The following is a 21,519-nucleotide window of genomic DNA, read 5'->3' as shown; positions in this document are numbered from 1 at the left end:
GTGCAAGATACATTTCTTTGTAGTGTATACAGACATAAAACATGCACTTGCAAGTGAACTAAATATTTTTGTGATGTTAATGCAACTTTTAAGTTGTGGATACCAACATTTTTGTAAATGTTCAGGAAAAACAAGCTTATTCGGTTGGTTTGTGTTGAAATGAAACATTTGAAAGGATGAGTAGCTCTCAGAGGGGAAAAAGGTTGGAGACCCCTACCTTAGAGTGTCTGCTGCTGAAGCTGAAAGCTAAACATTAAAAAACAGCACACACGTTAACCCTTAATAAGATTTAAAAGAAACTTATCCAAAAGCTGTTTCAAGGAGTTTAATGTTAGGAGTGAAGAGGCAGACTGAATGGAACTGAAAGCAAGTCATTTATTGTGAGCTGTACAAAACTTAAAACAAGTACAAAATAATAAAAATGAAAACAATAAACTTAATGAAACCAGAACCTAGAAAACATACTAAGGCTAGCAATACCAGGATAGAACAGACACTGACAAAGGACAAGAGAAGACAGCAGCTTTATATACAAAGAAGGGCAATTAGGGGAAGTGGAGACAGTTGAACAGAGTCAAAAGCAAAACTGAACACAACACATGCAAGACCAGCAAATTAAAGGAACATCTAACACTGTAAAGGAGAATAAACAAGATACGGGCAAACATGGGGACGAACAAAACCTGAAATATGCAAGAGAATACAAACAAGCTAAAACCATGGACAGAAGACAGAAACTACAAGTAAAAAGACCTGAGGCTACTGATTTAAAAAAAACTACAACAAAGAATAACTAATACATCTGCACAGCAGTGCTGATTTTCTAACACTGGAAAATAACTCAAAATGTTAGAAATATTCCAGTGTTAGAAAATCAGCACTGATCAGTGTTAGCCATTGTTAATCTTCAAAACTGACTAGGTTACTTTTAAACATATAACACTGTCAAAAGTGTTAATTTAACACTCAACAGTGTTTAACACTCAGAGGTGTGGGCCCATATAGACACTCTCCAGTGTTAATTTAACACTGGAGATTTTGCTGTGTGTGAAGGTTCTCAGTCATCCAGGTCATCGTAGTCAAAGGAGCTTGCAAAGAAAAGCGTCTGGACTTCTTTAAGTTACTTGAAGACGTTTCACCTCTCATCCGAGAAGCTTCTTCAGAACTAACCCTAACCCTAACCCTTCTTCAGAACTGAAGAAGCTTCTCGGATGAGAGGTGAAACGTCTTCAAGTAACTTAAAGAAGTCCAGACGCTTTTCTTTGCAAGCTCCTTTGACAATAACTAATACAGATACAAAACCAAAATACGACTACAACAAGAGTCAGACAGAAAAATTAAAAATAACAGAAAATGAAAATAGAAAAACTGAAAAGGCTGGATCGAAAACTCCAGGATCATGACAAGCTAATGAAATAAACTGGGAAATTAGCCAAAAAAACAGAAGCATTCTCTTGTATCATCATTTTATCTATAAGGACTGGCTTTTGGACACAGCCTCAAGTAAACATTTAAGGATCTGCAGGCTTTGGCACTTGGACATCTTTTTTCAGCCCTGGAGATGACTGCTTATGGTTTACAGGTTGTATTTTGCACTTCAAGAGAATCTTTGCATCACCTGCTAACTGTACAGCTCGTGGTTGAGAGCAGCATACACAACAGATCTGTTCCTCTGTCTCTCTGCCCACGCGGATTGGTCAATATGCCTTCTCATTATCTCTTGATAATGTCATCTCAATGTGTTGCATTGATGGTGTTCTTCCCTTGTTACATCTCCGAGATTGCAGAGCAGAGGGGCCTCCTCTTTCCAAGTGCTCAAAGATTACTTTTGAAAAGAACTGATCCACCATGGGGATCTCCACCTGCTGTAAACATCCAAAAATGTTTGTGGGGAAAACTATTGATGAAAAAATGTGATAAGCTTGAAATATTTTATATCTTACCTGATTTTCAGCTTGACTGTCTTTCTTTGGCTTCCCTGCAGGATGGACAGTTTACATGTTTAGTATTCAGTATGTCTGGTGATGTTTTATTTTGAAGAGGCGAGAGAACAGCTCACCTTTACAGCCTCGCATTGATATGACAGATATGATTATGACTATGATGACGAATGTGGCGATCCCAGCAGCAGAGTACACGTACAGCAACAAGGTTTCTGTATTTTCAGGAGCAGAAGTCGTGCTGACTGCAAGAAAAACAGGTTTCAGTCAGTTTGGATTTAATAAAGCTACAAAAACACAAATTATATAAAACCTTTCTTACCTCTGACATTATTCTGTGTAATAGTGGTAATTTCAGCATGATCTGTAAAAAAAAACAAAACAGAGAAGCTGTCTGAGGTCTGAACAACACAAAAATATCATGAGATTCAGAAAAAGTCCACCGTTCAGTGATAGGTTTGTAGCATAAACCTATTCGCTGGAACGTTAAAACAATATAATTACACTGCAAGCAAGACACAAGTAGGCAAACTTCTTCATGGTACTCGTGCACGGGAGAGAACCGGACAGGCACCGTTCCTTCGCTTGACCCCAGTAGCTCTCGTCCGTTCTCCCGTATCACTGTCCTTTTATTGAGGTTACATGAATATGCATAAGTTCATTAACATATGACGTCTACATACACAAAGAGTACCTTGCCTGTGTGTGTGTGTGTGTGTGTGTGTGTGTGTGTGTGTGTGTGGGGACTGCTGATCAAAGGGTCAAACATCCTTGGTCAGGAAGAGGGTAGCCTCCCCCTCACCCTAGATGGTTCATCCTAGATAACACGGTGAGAAAGTCCTGCAGTTCATCTAAACAAAGAGCACTTAGACTAGAACAGACGCAACTACGTTAATCCTACCATAAAATAATAAGACACGGTATGACCTCTCATGCTCCCAAAGTGCTGTCTAATACACACAAAGTTTGCAGACTATCAAGGATCAAAACCTCTACCAATCTACAACTAATTACAAAACTCTAAGCATATACAAGTAAATATTTCTAAGCATAAATGACAATCAACAATACAAATCTAACATTTCCCCCCTTTTTGACCTTTATGCCTGAAAAGTTCCCAGGTATGAATACCTCATGTCTGACAGTTTCAATGCAAACATTTTTATACTCAGCATATGTCAAATCACCCTAAATTACTGAAAAGGTACACAGTTCAACAAATGTATTAGCAGTTATCCCATTCATTGAGCTCATCTCATGGCAAACTGCATCTTACGAGCAAACAAAGAAATTGTTAATTTAATAGTGAAAATAAAAAAGTAACATTTTCAAAAACATCTCAGCTTGGTAATGCTTCCTCCAGGTGTGCACATCACATGTCTCTCTGCAGAGTGGTTTGAGTTCTGCAGGGCGTCATGAATGTCTCTTCCAGTTGTTTCCATCGTTGTCCATAGGACCAGAGTCCAAATGTATGTAGAATAAACATTCAAACATACCAGTTGGTTTTGTTGTTTGTCAACATGGTTCTCAGCTATTTCCAAAGCTGCAGACCTCTCAGCACTCTAGTTTTATGGCCTCCCATTACCTCACTTCAGGCCTTCGTCCTGTGAGGGGGATATTTATGACTCCTTCATTGTCCTTCATTGTCCATACTCTGCAGAAAACACCTCTGTGGAAAGGGTGCAGGGTTGTCTTACTGCTATTATGATCCCAGCAGCCTTCAGAGTGTCATCGTATGCACAGTACAGTGGCACAGCGTTAGGTGATGTTCATAGGAAACTGCTGTTATCACCACCATAGCTTCTGGTTCCTGTGCTTTTCACAGAATCATGATGTCATCCTCGAACTCCTTCTACGCTGTCGATGGAGCTTGGCACGCTCCTCATCCCCTGAGTGTTTATGTTCCAACGCTGCTGAAGGTTTAAGGCAGAGCACGTCGTACACCTTAGTCGTCTTCCTCAGCGTCAATATTGAATCTTTCATTGTATTTAAAATCTTGCTGTGGGAAGTCTCTTCTTGATTTCCTGGAAGCTTAGTAGCACAGCTCTCTGTGTGATGTCTGCTGTGCTGAAGATGATCTCTGATCCTCCTGAAGCCTCTCTCCCATCTTGTGGACGATCCTCTCCTCTATTTTGCAGGCAGTTTCATGGTCCTTGCTGTGGCTCCAAGGTCTGATTTCATGATGGGCCCCAATCAGCTTGATCTTTGACCTCAACCACTGCCTGGTCCTGTCAGCTATGCGCTTCTCACTGGGCCTCTGAAGATTTCTCAGGAGATTACTGCTGCACCTGTATTTCCTTGCTAGGAAGACAAACTATTTGGAGAGTATGTCAACAATCATCAAACCACATTCTTTAGTTCAGTGAACTTCACTTATAGGCCATCAAAGCCTCATCTGAACATGGGTGCACCACTTGCATAGGTTTAATATTTGTAAATAAAACGGCTAATCACACAAATCACTGCAACAATAATAAAAAACATTGTTTAATGTTAATCCTTGGACCCCTCCTCTTGACGCATGGACACACCCATGCGTCAACTCACCAAACCTGGATTCCAGTCTTAAAGAAAAAGATTAGCTAGATCATATCCCAGGCAACATCAGGGCATCTCCTCCCCTGGAGCAGCACCACCCTGGACCTATAACCCTGCAATAAAAGATGTTAGCGTGTGTTGCATATTAAGTTTGCTTAACACCTGGCTCTCCCAGGAGCCTGCATACACACCATCATGGCCTGGAAAACAAAATCTGGAAGTAAAATCAAACTCCATACCTGTAAACAATTGTATCATAAGGACAAGAAGCATTCAACATCAGCAAGACAAGTGTCATGTGCAGGTTTTCTCAAATCAGTAAACTACAATTATTTTCATAAGTCGCCTCAGACATGGATCATCCCATGTACTCAGGCAACATTAATGTAATCGGTGACTGCTCTTAAGCAAAGTCACTCCACTTATATATTACTATGGGCTCAAAAGTGGCCAGCTAATGAGCCCATATCAAACTATCCCAGAAACACTGTATCTCTTATTTGTTTTACTCATGTCACTTGTCCGTTTCAGCTGAATCTTCCACAGCATTCTCAAAGAAACTAACATTAGCAATACACATTGACTGTAGTCAGACAGAGGTCAGACACAGGTCAACAGGTTCCAGAGGTGCCATAAAAACACCATAAAGTCAACCCTAGCTGTGGAAAGAAGTAACACCAGTTCTCAACACAGGAAATTTCACACAGGTTATTCACATTATCAAAGTAACCTTCACATTTTCCCATCAACACAATGCAACAGCATCACCACTCATAACCTGTAAACACAGTTTTCCTCACACATAAACCCAGAAATCCTGTAGTAGGAAAAAACATCAACCAGTTGTCCTGGTATAAATCGCATCATCAATTCACATGAAGAACTGGCATGCTGTAAGAAAAGAAAATGCAAATATTAGCGCTTGCGCAGGCGTATGCATACTTTGTCACAGTTATCTCTGTGAGCAACTCAAGCCTATGAATAACACACCTGATAAATGCACAGACACAGAAAATGGCATTTAAAAGGTTAAATCATCATGCAACCTCGAGTGTTGCTGTCATCTTTCTGCTCCTGTAAAAGGAAACACATGGGTTCATCTGCACCTTTGTCAGGTGGGGGTTAGCTTCACACAATCATGTTCAGTCAGTCAGTCAGTTATTTTAAAATTCTTACTCATTCACTCAGTGGTTCCTTCTTTTGCTAATTGTGGAAATTATCATCGCATTCGTTTCCACGCTCAGCAAAACGACGTTATTTCAAAAAGAAAAATAATTTAGACTGGATTTCCTCGTTGAATCCTTTTTGGGGGGGACTCTCATTTCCTAATTGTCCCAAATAAGTGGCTTTCTCCTGAACCCATTTTAAATGTGGAGAAACTCACTTGCAACAATTTTCTTGACGACGTGTAACGCTTTTAATTCCCGACTTGCAGATCTGCTCAAAGAAAAGAAATTCACAGGCAAAAATCAGTGCTTGTTCAAAAATGAAAAATAAAAAATAACAGAGATTATCAAACCAAACTTTCAGTGCACTGTGAAAGTATCAAAATAAAAAGGCCTTGTTAAGTCATGACACAAACTCCTCATCATCTTCACAACAGGAGAAGAATCATCAGCTAGATTCACTCCAAACCAACCATCAACTGCACAACACACAACATAACCCTAATGTCATATTAGCTATGAGTTTAATCACCCGGTCTGTGCTCTTCACTCATTTAAGCCACAGATCTATTTTATTCAATTTTTCCTTTTTCCCTTCATCATAAAACATGTGACATGCTGTCATGCACTTCACAAAAGACGTTTGTTCTGATGTATTCAGAGTTGTGTATCTAAATACAGGATTCACTCGCACATCAAAACAGGAAACTCAGTGTTTTAGAGTCTCCACTCAACACACAACAACTCCAACACATCTCATTCACTCGTACTAGAATTCAGTCACCTTTCATTAATCTAAAACCGATCAACTAATTTGCATATCAGCTATTAACCCACTAAGTTGACAGGACGACAGAAAAGCATGTTCAAAATAGTATCACAAAAGATAATTTCCCTCATACAGTAAATTACATGTGCTGCCTCAATCAAGCAGGAAGCTTCTCCCAATTTACCATTTTAACAACTAAATTTATTGTCTGATCACTGGTTGGTCAAACCAGGATCTTTTTTCCCACAAAAGTTAAACTGTTGTCCTGCAACCTGGAGAGTCAATTTTTTGCATTGGATAAATTCAGTATTTAATAACAAGTGTCTGCTAAATTGACACTATTTTAACACTGATGAAAGATAACAAGCTAATTTTCATTGCATGGGTTTGTGTTATTAGGCAGGTTTAATGCATGTCTGTGGAGCTGCATCTCCAGCAGAGCATGTTCTTAAAGCTGCCTTTCCTACACACTTCTCTGCTATTATTTAATCATTTCTTAACTAATGTGCTATGAGTCTTCATGAGTCATTTTGTGTTTGGAATTGTTAGTAGGGTTAATGCATGTTCTGCTTGTGTGTGTGTGATTTTGTATATGTTTCTATTTTCGCAATGTTTCAGACTCCGTCTCAATTTTCCAACTTAAGCAGTCAGTTTTCTTTTCCCCAGGTTTGCTAACCCAAATTTTGATTTCCCACATTAAATAATTCCTATGTGTTCTCACCTAGTCTTCTCACTCTGTTGTCCTCTCACTCTTTTGTCCTCTCCCACTTCAACAGTCCCGGCAGTTCTCCTTCAGCTTTGTCCTGTCTAGTAGCTGAAGTGCTGCTGCTGCCTTCTTGGGCGACTTCTTAGCAGCTGCTGCCGGTTTCTTGGCTTTGGCCGCGGCGGGCTTCTTGGCTTTGCTCTCAGTAGCCTTGTTCATCTTGAAGGATCCGGAGGTCCTGGTGCCCTTGGTCTGCACCAGAGTGCCCTTCGCCACCAGGCTCTTGATGGCGGTCTTGACACGGGCCTTGTTCTTGTCCACATCGTAGCCTCCGGCAGCCAGAGCCTTCTTGAGAGCGGCCACAGACAGGCCGTTGCGCTCCTTGGAAGCGGCCACGGCTTTCACAATCAGCTCGCCCACGCTGAGGCCGACCTTCTTGGGCTTGGAAGTCATCGTCTTCTTCTTCTTGGCCTGAACCTCGGCGCAGGGCGCAGGGCGTGTTTATGATGGAGCCTTTCCCACCACAGCGCTGGCACGTTGAACGCATCATGAAGGGTCCATTTCTTTCATGTCGCTAGCCGCATGTGGCTTGCCCGAGTCACTCAGTCCTTTTTGAGCATTTCAACATGCTGCCGCCGCAGACCCTGGCCTCAGATCCAGCAAGTTTAGCGCGCTGATCTCCAAAAAAGTCCCGAAGGCCAGAAAGACATCAAATAAGTGTCTCGTGCTGAGAACTCAAACAAAAACTCCTCTTCACGCTGCCATCTTGCTCGCCCCTCCGTGAAATTCAACCAATCAGACAGGAAGATGGGTTTGCTTTCTTCTTCTGCTGCTGTTTATCCACATTGCTGCTGCTTTGCTGGGACTTTTTGTGCTCAGGACTTGCTGCTGTCTCTTTATCATGTTATTGCTTTGGAGCTGCATTCCTTATCTTCAGGGAGGAGTGAGCTCGCTTGTGAGGTTGAGAAACACATGGCACTGTAAATAAGTCAGCCAGAAACTTGGCCTGCATGTTTCCAATGATGTTAAACTATAACTTTCTTCCGACTGTTGCATGTGGAAAATTGATACAGGTCTGCTTTTCACCTGAAAGTGACAAACTAAAACATGTTCATTATTATCATCACTGCTTAATCAACACACATCTCTCTCTCTCTCTCTCTGTCTGTGTTTGTGTGAACAATCCTTTCTTAAAAGCAGAAAATGACATTGTAGTTGTTTTTCGGCTGATCAACACAAAACCTTTTTCCTATGATTATTTCTCTTCGTCTACAATGTAGTAATTTGTCTCTTTTTCACTCTTTTTTTTTTTCTTCACAATAGCTGGTGGTCTGCAAAATCACCGCTCTCACTCACAATCAGAGGCAATCACTTTTGCACAGTGCACAAAAACACTGTGATGTCAGACACATTCACACTCACTTTTTCATCTGCATAAATAAACCATATGGCTGGAGATATGTGCCATGGTGATCCATAAGCATGATCACCAGTTTATTTAATTATTTTTAATCCAACAAAACAAATAAACAAAAACATGATGCTGATGCTACACACACACACACGAGTCAAGGTGCAGAAAAACTGCTCATGGAAACGCTGCACACTCTCTGTTTCCCTCTCTTTGAGTAGTTCTCAGACAGCTCTTGATCTGATAATGTGTAGCTTGCTCATCAGCTCAAAAAACAAAAACAAAACTGCAACGCGACATCACACAGTAGTTGCATGCTCTGCCCACAGTGGCAAAGTCTTACACTTACATATTCAACACAGCTTCTCCATCATGTATTTTTAGATGTTTCATACAGGGTTGAGCATATTAGTTGTTTTCACAGATGTGCTCTATATCTCAACAATGGCTCATAATAAGACGACCGTCTTCCACACAGGTCAAGTGCCTCTATGCACTTCATGAGTTTAAATATTTACCTATATCACTTCACCTCACATGTCATTGTACTGAATTTAAGCAACCACAAGCTTAATGTAGATTACTTTTAACAACTATCCACCTCAATTAAATCTATGGTCTGGCACACAGGCTGCTGTCGATCAGGGCAAGCTAAAGAATAAACATTGTGTCAGCAAGGGGTGGGGGGAAAGCCATTCACCAGAGCATATCTTAAGTGCTGCTGATGTGGGCTGGCCTTCTCCACAGCTCTCCAAGGCTGGTGTGTTTTCTGAAAACTTCTAACATTTGAATCTCTTCCATTTATAAGCCTGCGAGTAACCGCACGGCTCAGGTCCGCGTGACCGCGCTCGCGTGAACCCGCGCAGCTGTGGAGCCGTCGCTCTCTCTTTTTTTTTACATAAATACTTTGTGCTGCCAGGAGCAAAGTCCAGCACAAACGTCTGTCTCCCTCCGACTCACTCTTGGTTGCTTAGAAACCCATGATAACAACAACAGTCGGTGTCACAGACCACATGTTCTGCTCCGCACACACAACAACAACAACAACAACGACGACGACAATGACAACAACACAAAATAGGCCTACTGTCCAGCACAATCTGGACCCCGCGGAACTTCTCAACACCCCACTGAGCGGTGGAGAACTCACTACAGTACCCCACACAGCGGTCTGTATTTCGCCCCACTAAGACGGCGAACCAAAAAAAGTTCGAACTGCGCAACTCTGCGACTTAATGCTTCTGTACAAAAAACCCCACTGAGCGGCCTTGTACATCGCCCCACTTAGACGGCGAATTTTAGCCCCACTGAGCGGCCACGGACAACGCCCCACTGAGCGGCGAAGACGTAATTTTAGCCCCAACTAAGCGGCCACGGACAACGCCCCACTGAGCGGCGAAGACGTACAGTTATAGAGTTGGACTCTAAACTTACTCGGTGTTGCTTAGCGTGTAATATCAGCCTCGAATCCCGCCAATCGCCATTCATCGAGGAGAAAAGACATACAGCGAATCCACAGGAACTTCCTGGCTGACGTCAGTCTTTCAGCGTGCCTCTCCTCCCCTCGGTGAATGCGATTCCAGGGCTCCGGCATCGAAGGACCAATTAATGATAGGTTTGTAGCATAAACCTATTCGCTGGAACGTTAAAACAATATAATTACACTGCAAGCAAGACACAAGTAGGCAAACTTCTTCATGGTACTCGTGCACGGGAGAGAACCGGACAGGCACCGTTCCTTCGCTTGACCCCAGTAGCTCTCGTCCGTTCTCCCGTATCACTGTCCTTTTATTGAGGTTACATGAATATGCATAAGTTCATTAACATATGACGTCTACATACACAAAGAGTACCTTGCCTGTGTGTGTGTGTGTGTGTGTGTGTGTGTGTGTGTGTGTGTGTGTGTGTGTGTGGGGACTGCTGATCAAAGGGTCAAACATCCTTGGTCAGGAAGAGGGTAGCCTCCCCCTCACCCTAGATGGTTCATCCTAGATAACACGGTGAGAAAGTCCTGCAGTTCATCTAAACAAAGAGCACTTAGACTAGAACAGACGCAACTACGTTAATCCTACCATAAAATAATAAGACACGGTATGACCTCTCATGCTCCCAAAGTGCTGTCTAATACACACAAAGTTTGCAGACTATCAAGGATCAAAACCTCTACCAATCTACAACTAATTACAAAACTCTAAGCATATACAAGTAAATATTTCTAAGCATAAATGACAATCAACAATACAAATCTAACATTCAGTGTGAGTGAAGGTTTCTTAGAGAAGTATAATTAGTGAAAAATCCACACTCACCATAGACATTGACAGTGATGGGATGACCCATATTCCCTCCATTTGACACTGATACTGACCAGAGTCATGTCTGAGAATGTTCTGGAACATCAAATAGAAGATCCCTGCTGACTTGTTTAAAGGTTTCCACTCTGTTTTAATGTGACTGTCTCCGCTGACATTGACGGGGACAATAGCTTCCTCAACTTTATACCAGGTGACTGTTGTTGGTGAATCATTGCAAAAAAATACTGGGCAATTAATCCTAAGTTGATGTCCAGCTGATGCATTATAAACTGTGTTGCGACGTACTCTAATTTCTGTAGAACAGTCAGAGTCACCTGCAGAAGAGAAATTATACCAAACACATAAAGAAGAACAATTAGAAATTAAGAAATGTTTGATGTTAATTTTAATTTAATTAGAACATAAAGCAATATATTACACAAGAGACTGATCAAAGGTGTTTAGACAATACATGTATATAAAGACTGTTTAATTGAAGACTAATAAATATATAAACATATCCATCATATTGCAACAATAAGATCAAAATAGAAGTAAACATGAGGTATGACAAACAGTAAGAATGGGGGGAAAAAAAGATTAAAAAGAAAAATCACTTTGTGACATTTATTTGATGTTCAGTGGAAAAGTAATTTGCATGAACTCCAGCAGTTCAGCAAACTGTGAGTGAACCCGTCCTAACACAAAGGGGAACCTAAAGCCATGTGTATTAAATTCATGTCTACCTTTTACTGTCAGATATTCCACTGCTCTTAAATACTGAGCTCACGGTCTCACTACAAGATCCACCAGCAGGTGTCCCGGAGCCGTTTATCATATGACAGAAAAACTGGAAGTTTAAACTTCTGAGTTTTCAGGACAGCACCTATCATAACTGTCCTGTAGAAAACCTTTAAGAGATGATTTTGCTTTTCACTTTGTTCCATTTGAGAGGCAGAACATAAAATCAGAAGCTTCAGAGGAGTTTAAAAAATAGCTGTGAGATTTTTTTCTGTGATAATATGAGTATAAGCCGGTCCACCACTGGTGACCTGTGTTTTTGACAGATGAGAGCAGCTTCACCCTCAGCACTGTCCGGTATGCATACAAGCACGTGGGGGTCACACAAACTGCTGAGTACCATTTTGAGTTGCTGCAGTGACAGTTTGCTAAAATGGACTAGGTCTGAAGCAAATGGTTTTTTAATTGGATTTTCAATCTGTCTTTGAATTCGGCCTTTGTAGGTCGATAATCGTCATCTTCATTACACAATGTGGCATCCTTTCATTCCTAACACGTTACCCAGTCCACATATTTCCCATTGAGATCTGATGAATTTTCAGTTTTCCTTTAATGTTGTTAGCTACAGATTAGAAATGACTGTGCACCCCATTTACCAAAATTACTAAAGTAATCTTAACTAGTGTTCAAATTTTTAAATATTAGAGGCTGGGTGTCTTTATGATTGGATCACAATGTTCAAAAAAAGAAGCTAAATATGAGGTGAAAAAGCTACACTGTGACATTTCGTGAGATTCTGTAATGACAGAAAAGTTATAGAAAAAAATTATATTGATTCAAGATTAGCATAGTAAGTGGATGGTATTGTTTTAGTAATACTAACATATCCAGAAAACCTCTAAAGATCGTCCACATGTATGAACTCAACGAAAATCTCCAGCATAGCATCAAAGACCATTTCACTGCGTCTTGTTTTGTCCTTCATGTTGAGGCTTTCTTTGAAGGCGGAAGGTTTGAAGGCTGCGCGGTCAAGCCTTTCAGCATAACCTGTAAATTACTATGAAAAAATATTAGTTGCCTGCTTTGGATTATTGTGTATAGCAAAAGGTAAAGGATATTTTAAACCTTTTACAGCTGATTTCCACAATGTTTGAACTGTAACAGCAAAAATATTTAAACTCAGCCGTGAACAGAGAAACAAAGACGTGTTCAGACTGAAATAGAGCATTTAAAATGAATAAGAATCACTTAATCTCAGCATCTGAAGTGAGGATGAGGACTGTGAAGATCAGCGAATAAAGGATGGTCCTGCACGAGTATGTTAGGAGGTGGTGGGTAGGTGTACTGTTGTTGTTTGGGTTTTGTTTTCCTTTTGGTTATAGGTAGGCGAGGCGGGGCTTGATGGCATTCCAACACACCTGCGACGCATCAGACGTCATCAGTGAGCGCTTTTAGGGAGCAGAGTCACGGACGTCTGGTGTCGGAGTATTATCGCTGTCACAAGTGGTAACGAGTTAGCACAGGCTGCATCTGTTGATTTTACGCTGTGGAGCTGTATGTTTTAAAGGATCCACGTTTCGCCTACTTTTCTTTGTCTTAGCCTGTTCCATCGCCTGCCCGCCTACCTAGGATTTTGTGTTGGCTATTCTGGATCCGCGACGGAGTGCTACGTACCATCAGGCGGCGATCACCGCAGCGGCTGTGGTTTGGGGTGGTCAAGTAAGCTCTCCAACTCTCTCCGTCCACTTGTGTTTAACGTTCGGCTATCAACGGTATGCCATAAACCCTGTTTTGTTCCCTGTTGTCAGGTAGCTCCGGTGCGTCTGCTACCTACCTGTATGCTTCGGCTCCATCTCATCGCCTCGGTGTTTTCCTGCTGGCACATTTTTATTTATCACTGTATATAGCCCTTTCCCTTGTAAATATTCCCCCTTACTCGTGTATATAAAAACTTGCATCACAAACTATTCTGCGTCCGTGTGTGTTTCTGCCACGTAATCCATCTGTGTAATCCAGCTAACCTAACAGAGTAATGTTTCATGGCAGACATTTAAGGAACCAGCTGTGAACTTGTGTAAAAACTGTATGTGCTCTGCATGTGACAGTGCATGATATGTGGTTGACTTTACTTCCTGCTTCTGATTAGGAGTGTCTTCGGATGCATACCAGAGTTACCAGAGTACCAGAGTTTATGGTTTGAAGGCAGAAACACTCAGTCTATATATACCACTTGAAACTTTGGGTATTAATCAGATTAAAACAAAAGCGTAGATTTTTTAAATTCATTTCTTTACAGGAAAAACAGGATGAGAATGAATCATTATAATCTTTTTTTTAAATCTAACAGATATGGAGAAAATATTATAGTTTTTACTTGCACAAAATGATTAATATTACATTTCTATTCCCAAAAGAATCACAATAAGTACAATAGCTCATTAGTCATTCATGTAGTCAGAAAGTCAGTGGATAGCTGATATGATACAGACAGATAACCATTACTGTTATCATAGGTAAGTTTCTCAAGAGTTAATTCAAGTCATGGATGTGCAACAGAAGAACATCACAGTGAGTGCATGACAAAAAACAAACAAACATTCAAATCAATACACACAATCATAAAAATCTCCAAAAATTTGTTTTGTACTACGACTTAACCTGACTACAGCTTCTGTGACACCTCTGTCTTAGAGGACAGTTTACTCATGTGTCATGCACACAAATACAGTGACAATAATCCTCAGAACAATGATCATCTCTCTCTCCCTGAGTTTGCTATACCTGTATATGGCTCTTAACCCACATCCCTGCAGAAGTTGTACATCTTTACAGATCTGGTCACAAATCTACATTTTTAGTATTTTAAAATGATGCATTAATATCCCAGCGCAGATATATTTTCAACAATTTTTACTGTAACACAAAAACAGTGGGAACCTAATTTTAGTAGCATGTTAATAAATATTTGGTAAACTAATGAGGAATAATGGCAGGATGATTGTGTATATAGAATTGAACTAAAATTCACTACAATGTGCACATTCCTGCTAATGAACTGACATGCTAACAGGAACAGTGCTGTTGTTTTACATCATTCTGACACAGCACTGGAGCTGCAGCACACAGGAGCAGTGTTGGTCAAGTTACTTGAAAAATGTAATCAGTAACTAATTACGGATTACTTCCCCAAAAAAGTAATCCCGTTACTTTACTGATTACTTATTTTCAAAAGTAATTAATTACTTAGTTACTTAGTTACTTTTAAAAAACACGATTTACAACCTGAATAGGTGATAAAGTATGGAAAAGCAATAGATCTTTTCAGTCCAATTCTATTTTTCTGCATAATCCATCATACAAAATGTAATCAAATGGAAAAGTCTCTTTTTAAAAACTTGGTTTATTAGTTTTAACCTTTTAACTTTATGCATCAAGCAAAATTTTAATTATATGCAACATTCTCTGACTGGAAGAAATTTGTTTAACATTTAAACCTATTTTCTACACATTCCAGCACATAAAATAAAATATATTTTTGTTTACACTCACTCCTTCAAATAGATGCAAGTAAAACACGGCAGAAAATAAATAAAATCAAAGACTTGCGGTCCTGTTGCTATATTTTCACCTGTATAGCAGGAGTGGCGTAGGCGGAGGTTTGCCCTGGTGCAGGTGTGCCGCAGGCGGTCAGTTGAAGAATCCGTGAGTTTCTCTGTGAGTTTCCCATTATGTCGTAGCGCACTCGGTGCTTGCTTAGAAGTTTGGGGGGGGGGGTGTTTCGCTGTAAAAAGAAGTTTTGTTCCCACACACAACGGACACTAATATTTTTGTCACTTTTTATGGAATCAAACTCAAAATAAGGTCAGTACTTCCACGCTTTAAACGCTGCACGCTCATACTCTCTCCTGCACTCAATATATTATCCATTGTTGATCTGCACACAGCTGTTTTCACAAATGTTGCACTCGCTTACGTCACTGTCATGAGACATTCTCGCAAAAAAATCACGGTTTTAGTAACGCAGTGTTCCTACGGGAAAGTAACGGTGATCTAATTACCGTTTTTGCAATTGTAATCCCTTACGTAAAGTAAGGGATTACTATTGCAAAAAAGTACCTGAAAAAAGTAATCGATTACAGTAACGCGTTACAAGTAACAAGTAACGCGTTACTGCCCATCTCTGCACAGGAGTAACCTACAGAAATAAGTAATGCTGACTGATATTACCAGCTAGTTTGGTATTATTTTCAAGCCTTTACTTTTTGACATGCTGCTATGTTATTCCTGGTGTAAACTTGGACATTTTAACTACAAGGATTGACTTTTGTAGTCAACCTCAAGTGGACATTTGAGGAACTGCAGTTTTTGGCACCTCTGTCATTTTTCAGCCCTGGAGATGACTGCTTATGATGCCACATGACACAAAATGCTTCTATTAAGCACCATTTGAGGCAACAGCTTTGGTGTTAGAATCCCTAACAGCTTTAAATCTAAACACAATGTGATGTGTGTGCTCAGACCATACTCTTTGCAGTTTGCTTGGCACAGGTTGTATTTTATGGTTGATTGACGTTGTAGGTGTAATTTGCTAGGTACACTGGGTGGTATTGTCTGTGCTGAGACATTGTGCCCATATATATCAAACATGCTCTAACACAGCTCTTGTTAGTGTACCCATTGTAAGTGACAAGACATCTGGTGAAGAATCTCAGCATAACTCTGCTAAATCCCAAACTGAGCAGAGGCATAATCAGCAAGAGTAAAAACACTTATGAAAGCATGTAGGCTTTTAAATATTGACCAAAATGTGAGGGTGCTGATTCTGCTATTTAAATTATTAACAAGTCTTCAGGATCTCAGGTAAACAAGGTGTGATGGTCTGTGCGGTATAACTCAAAGATCAAAGAGCAGTTTTTACAGAAGTGATGAGTTGTGTTTTTGGTATCCACACTCTTTACTTCGAGTCTCTGCATTCCCTTCTAACTGTCCTTCAGGTCTCCTCTGGTGGAGTTACACCAGCTTCAGATATTCATCAGTTGTCCTCTAGTGTGATTTAGTCAAGCAGTTCTTAGTCTTTATGCCAAACGGATGGCTGCGTACTCTGAGGTCTCTTCCACCTCCATCCGTGGCCGATTAACCCGCTGAGGCAGCTCGTGGTTAAGAGCAGCATACACAACAGAGCCGCTCTCCTCCTCCACGGTGTTCCTCTGTCTCTCTCTGCCCACATGACTCGGCCCATAAGCCTGCTCATTATCTCTTGATAATCTAAACTCATTGGGCTGCCTTGGTGGAGTTTTCCTCTTGGTAGATCTCCGAGATGGTGCAGCATAGGGGCTTCCTCTCTGTGAGGGCTCCAAGCTGGGTTGAGGAAGAGGTCGCTCCACCATGGGGATCTGCATGTACTGGAAACATCCAAAAATGTTCGAGTTAAAATTATTGATGGAAAAAATGTGATAAGCTTGAAATATTTTATATCTTACCTGATTTTCAGCTTGACTGTCTTTCTTTGGCTTCCCTGCAGGATGGACAGTTTACATGTTTAGTATTCAGTACATCTGGTGATGTTTTATTTTGAAAAGGCGAGAGAACAGCTCACCTTTACAGCCTCGCATTGATATGACAGATATGATTATGACTATGATGACGAATGTGGCGATCCCAGCAGCAGAGTACACGTACGGCAACAAGGTTTCTGTATTGTCAGGAGCAGTCGTGCTGACTGCAAGAAAAACAGGTTTCAGTCAGTTTGGATTCAATAAAGCTACAACAACACACATTATATAAAACCTTTCTTACCTGTGAGATTATTCTGTGTAATAGTGGTAATTTCAGCATGATCTGTAAAAAAAAAAAAACAACAGAGAAGCTGTCTGAGGTCTGAACAACACAAAAATATCATGAGATTCAGAAAAAGTCCACTGTTCAGTGTGAGTGAAGGTTTCTTAGAGAATTATAATTGGTGAAAAATCCACACTCACCATAGACATTGACAGTGATGGCATGACCCATACTCCCTCCACCTTGACACTGATACTGACCAGAGTCATGTCTGAGAATGTTCTGGAAGATCAAATAGAAGATCCATACTGATTTGTTTAAAGGTTTCAAATCTGTTTTAATGTGACTGTCACCGCTGACATTGACGGGGACAATAGCTTCCTCAACTTTATACCAGGTGACTGTTGTTGGTGAATCATTGCAAAAAAATACTGGGCAATTAATCCAAAGTTGTTGTCCAGCTGATGCATTATAAACTGTGTTGCGACGTACTCTAATTTCTGTAGAACAGTCAGAGTCACCTGCAGAAGAGAAATTATACCAAACACATAAAGAAGAACAATTAGAAATTAAGAAATGTTTGATGTTAATTTTAATTTAATTGAGAACATAAAGCAATATATTACACAAGAGACTGATCAAAGGTGTTTAGACAATACATTTATATAAAGACTGTTTAATTGAAGACTAATAAATATATAAACATATCCATCATATTGCAACAATAAGATCAAAGAAGTAAACATGAGGTATGACAAACAGTAAGAATGAAAAAAAAAAAGATTAAAAAGAAAAATCACTCAGTGACATTTATTTGATAATGAGTGGAAAAGTAATTTGCATGAACTCCAGCAGTTCAGCAAACTGTGAGTGAACCCGTCCTAACACAAAGGGAAACCTAAAGCCACGTGTATTAATTTAATGTATACCTTTTACTGTCAGATATTCCACTGCTCTTAAATACTGAGCTCACAGTCTCACTACAAGATCCACCAGCATGTGTCCCGGAGCTGTTTATCATATGACAGAAAAACTGGAAGTTTAAACTTCTGAGTTTTCAGGACAGCACCTATTATAACTGTCCTGTAGAAAACCTTTAAGAGATGATTTTGCTTTTCAAGTTTTACCAAAGAATATTATGTTAAGAGGGAGAATTTGAACCCAGAAGCTTCAGAGCAGTTTAAGAATGCCTGTGAATTTTTTTGAATTAATTATTAGACATTTTTACCGAGACAAGAATTTGATAATAATAGTTATGCTTTAAGTGAAGTCCATATAAACCTGTAATTGCAATTTATAAAAACATTACTTTTAGCTGCTGCTGTCCCACAGTGTTTCTGTCGTTTAACATTCACCATAAAAAAATCTTTTAGCAGGCGTGTGTTTAGGCAGAGTCCAGCATTATGGCAGACAAATATTTAGGTCCCACCTTCATGATTACTATTAATATTAGCACTGACAACTGTATCACCTTTAGACCACATTTAAAGACACCTTGTAGTAGACCAGAGTGACTATAGCAAGTAATCTGTAGAAAAAGGTGTTTTAATAAGCATTACTGTGAGGGGATATTTAGATTGTCAATTTTTTTAAATATGTGATTAAGACCATTGATACTTTTTAAACATTTTTTGAAACAGAAATTTTACAGGGATGTGAGGCTTCATTGGGCCCAGACGAGTATTGCATCATCGCAACAGGTGACCATGTCTGTGTTATCATTGTTTCTCCTCTTGTGTATTTACTACAGTATGTTTGTGATCATTGTCATGAGGGAAAATCCCTCTCTGAGCAATATTCTTGTGAACAGGAGTCTCTTAGTATTTTTATAAGAAATACTGCCACGTAAACAAATGTATTTAATTATCTACACCACACCCTTTATTCTTACGAAGCCTGATATCTGCCCATTCTGACGCCTCACACTGTGCGGTGTCTGTAGCGGGCCTGACCAGATCCACGTAAAACACAACAGATTTAATCTGAGCCACAGAAATATTTTGATTTCATTTAACTAAAGATTTTGAAGCCATTCATCAGCATTCTTTTTATCAGCATTGGGCGAAGCTATTTTGTGTTTTATGAGCAGTTTATTTGTCACTTCATGTCTCGCCCACTCCAGTCTTTTTGTTGTGTGTCTTTCTGTTTGTCTAGACCATTGTTGACCTTTGGTTTTGGACAACATTGCTCTTCCTACTCCATTAAAACCACTGCTGTACATCTTGTGTCCTCTCTAGGAAGTTGCACAGTTTCATTTCTTACTTGTGTGGTCAATTCCTTTTGACACAGACCCACAAACACAGCCTCTCCCAGTCCACACAGTCTTTTTAACCTTATTCATAACTAAAAATTACAGCAGCTCTATTATGTCTGATTCACTGATGTTATACTTTTTGCTTCCTAATTTTCAACTGTGTTTCTTTTTAATGACGGCACACACAAGATTAAATACCTGACACTTCACTTTTAATATTTTAGTTATATTAAAGGAGTGCGCTCATTTGCGTATGTCACTATACTGGCTGTGAATAAAGTCACGTGCATCTTACGTTTCCCATGAGAAATTAAAAACAGGAAATTACACGGAGCTAGTATCTCCCCTGATCCAAACCATCACACACATAAAAAAGCACAAGGAACATAAAGTAGGCGATTAATTGAGCTCTGAGAATTTCTTTTTAATATATATGATCTTTTCCTCCTGTGCAAATTATTTCCATCAAGCTCCCACACGTAAGAAACCCTGCTGCTCTGGGAGAACAGAAGCAAAAGTTTTAGCATCTGAAACAGAAAGCTCTGCAGATGTTTAAAGGCAGGCTGTGCCATTTATGGCAGAATCTGCCTTCGATATCTGATACCACTGATAGTTTGAGTTTGAGATTTTGAGATCTAACTGAATTCTGCCTCTGATCTTTTTTTAAAGCTGCACGACTGGCAGCCACTTTTCACTCAAAAGTTACATCATATGTGGATGTGGCACTTTCCGGGTCACAACCTTTAAAAATATCAGGCCAACAGCTTTTATCAGATCATTTCCAGTACGATCGCAAACACTTTACTTCTCAGCCTGACTGCCTGAGAAGAGAAGAAAGCAAATATTCCACAAATACTGAGACGGCACAACACGATCTGTACAAAAACATCAACTTACTCTGAGCATTTAAGGTGAGGAGCAGCCCAACCAAGATGGACACATGGAGGATGGTCCAGCATCGATTAGCCCTCATGATGCTGAGAAAAGCTCCCGTCATTGTCCAGTAACAGCCAGCCCAAGGCAGTAATGTTCCTCCAAGCGCATTATTATGTGATAAACCCAAAAGAGAAACACTGATATGAAACTTGCTCCTTCCTCTTTCTGCTCACTCCTTTCCCCTTATCTCTGTCTCTCTCCCACCCTCTGTGTGATTGAAGCTGGGGTGTGTACACCAGTGGGTGGTCTTGCTTCTGCAAATCTTGCAAGTCAAATTCAGTGAAATATCTCAAAAACAGGGGGTTCCCACATGAGCCCTCTCTCGCGCACACTTTTCATTTCAGAGTCTTGTTTCGCTCTGTGAACCTGTGCACCTTCATCATCACTTCTGGGTAGAGTGTGTGGTTTACCTTCTTTAAGCTGACTTCCTTTCCCCTCTCCTTTCCTTTTAAGTTGCCGTCTGCCTCTCCTGCAAACTTGTGCGACCTTGTGCAGAGCACTGTGGTTTGAGCGGAGGGTGTACATTGCTCTGAAGAGGAGATGGGGACTTTGTGGCCTGTTAGGCTTTAATGCCCACTCTGTTGACATGTGTGTGTGGTTGCTGTTTTGGTAAGACCATCAACCCGTGGACCCCTTATCTGTCAGTCAATCACCTTCAGTTGGGTTTTAATGGAGTCCTCTGGGAGGTTTCTGAAGATATAAATCACCCCAAAGATGTCAGGGTTGCTTTTTTATCTTTTGAATAGAAATATACTGTGGTTGGGAGCTTCACCTATACTTAAAAGTACACTGAGCTTTTTTTCTTTTGCCCATATCTCTCAGCTTTGGCCACCAGCATGTGGAGTAGCTATCCACTTAAAAAAAAATAATCTGGCTGTTTTATAAGTAAAAGTATAATTCTAATAGCCTACTTTGTAATGCTGCGTCCCAACTGGAAATAAATTTGCTTAATTTTTTCCAATTCTATATCTGGAAACTAGTCCTCATTT

General features: G+C 40.2%; 2 protein-coding genes and 1 pseudogene across 3 annotated transcripts; all 3 read right to left on the bottom strand.

The window, feature by feature from the left end:
• Positions 1-361: 361 nt before the first annotated feature.
• Positions 362-13,415, bottom strand: LOC113016190 (B- and T-lymphocyte attenuator-like). The gene is given in 7 exon segments (XM_080297772.1): positions 362-1,865; positions 1,944-1,978; positions 2,060-2,185; positions 2,263-2,304; positions 10,837-10,878; positions 10,881-11,156; positions 13,397-13,415. Coding segments are annotated over 7 exon segments (708 nt in total). The 3' UTR covers positions 362-1,697.
• On the bottom strand, positions 2,473-10,757 carry LOC113022516 (histone H1 pseudogene; annotated as a pseudogene). The gene has a single exon (XR_013905492.1). The product of XR_013905492.1 is annotated as a histone H1 pseudogene (transcript).
• A 441-nt stretch (positions 13,416-13,856) lies between the features above and the next one.
• LOC113016855 (B- and T-lymphocyte attenuator-like) lies at positions 13,857-21,491 on the bottom strand. Its single transcript, XM_026160011.2, has 6 exons — positions 20,492-21,491; positions 17,541-17,861; positions 17,359-17,400; positions 17,159-17,281; positions 17,043-17,077; positions 13,857-16,964 (listed from the first exon to the last, which is right to left on the bottom strand). The coding sequence occupies exons 1-6, from the start codon at positions 20,589-20,591 to the stop codon at positions 16,638-16,640; spliced, it is 948 nt and encodes a 315-aa protein (XP_026015796.1). The 5' UTR covers positions 20,592-21,491; the 3' UTR covers positions 13,857-16,637.
• Positions 21,492-21,519: the final 28 nt, after the last annotated feature.

This window comes from Astatotilapia calliptera, chromosome 23 (assembly GCF_964374335.1).
Source record: "Astatotilapia calliptera chromosome 23, fAstCal68.1, whole genome shotgun sequence".
Classification (NCBI taxonomy): Eukaryota; Metazoa; Chordata; class Actinopteri; order Cichliformes; family Cichlidae; genus Astatotilapia; species Astatotilapia calliptera.
Note: the sequence above shows the minus strand (reverse complement) of the source record. Positions and strands in the feature narration are given on the sequence as shown.

What these genes read in the sequence shown, in the direction of transcription:
- LOC113016855 (XM_026160011.2), bottom strand. Translation starts at nt 20,591, where the DNA reads ATGACGGGAGCTTTTCTCAGCATCATGAGGGCTAATCGATGCTGGACC. An exon ending in ATCAATGCGAGGCTGTAAAG is followed by an intron (nt 17,078 to 17,158) that starts GTGAGCTGTTCT and finishes TCCATCCTGCAG; the next exon opens with GGAAGCCAAAGAAAGACAGT. An exon ending in ACAGTCAAGCTGAAAATCAG is followed by an intron (nt 16,965 to 17,042) that starts GTAAGATATAAA and finishes GGATGTTTCCAG; the next exon opens with TACATGCAGATCCCCATGGT.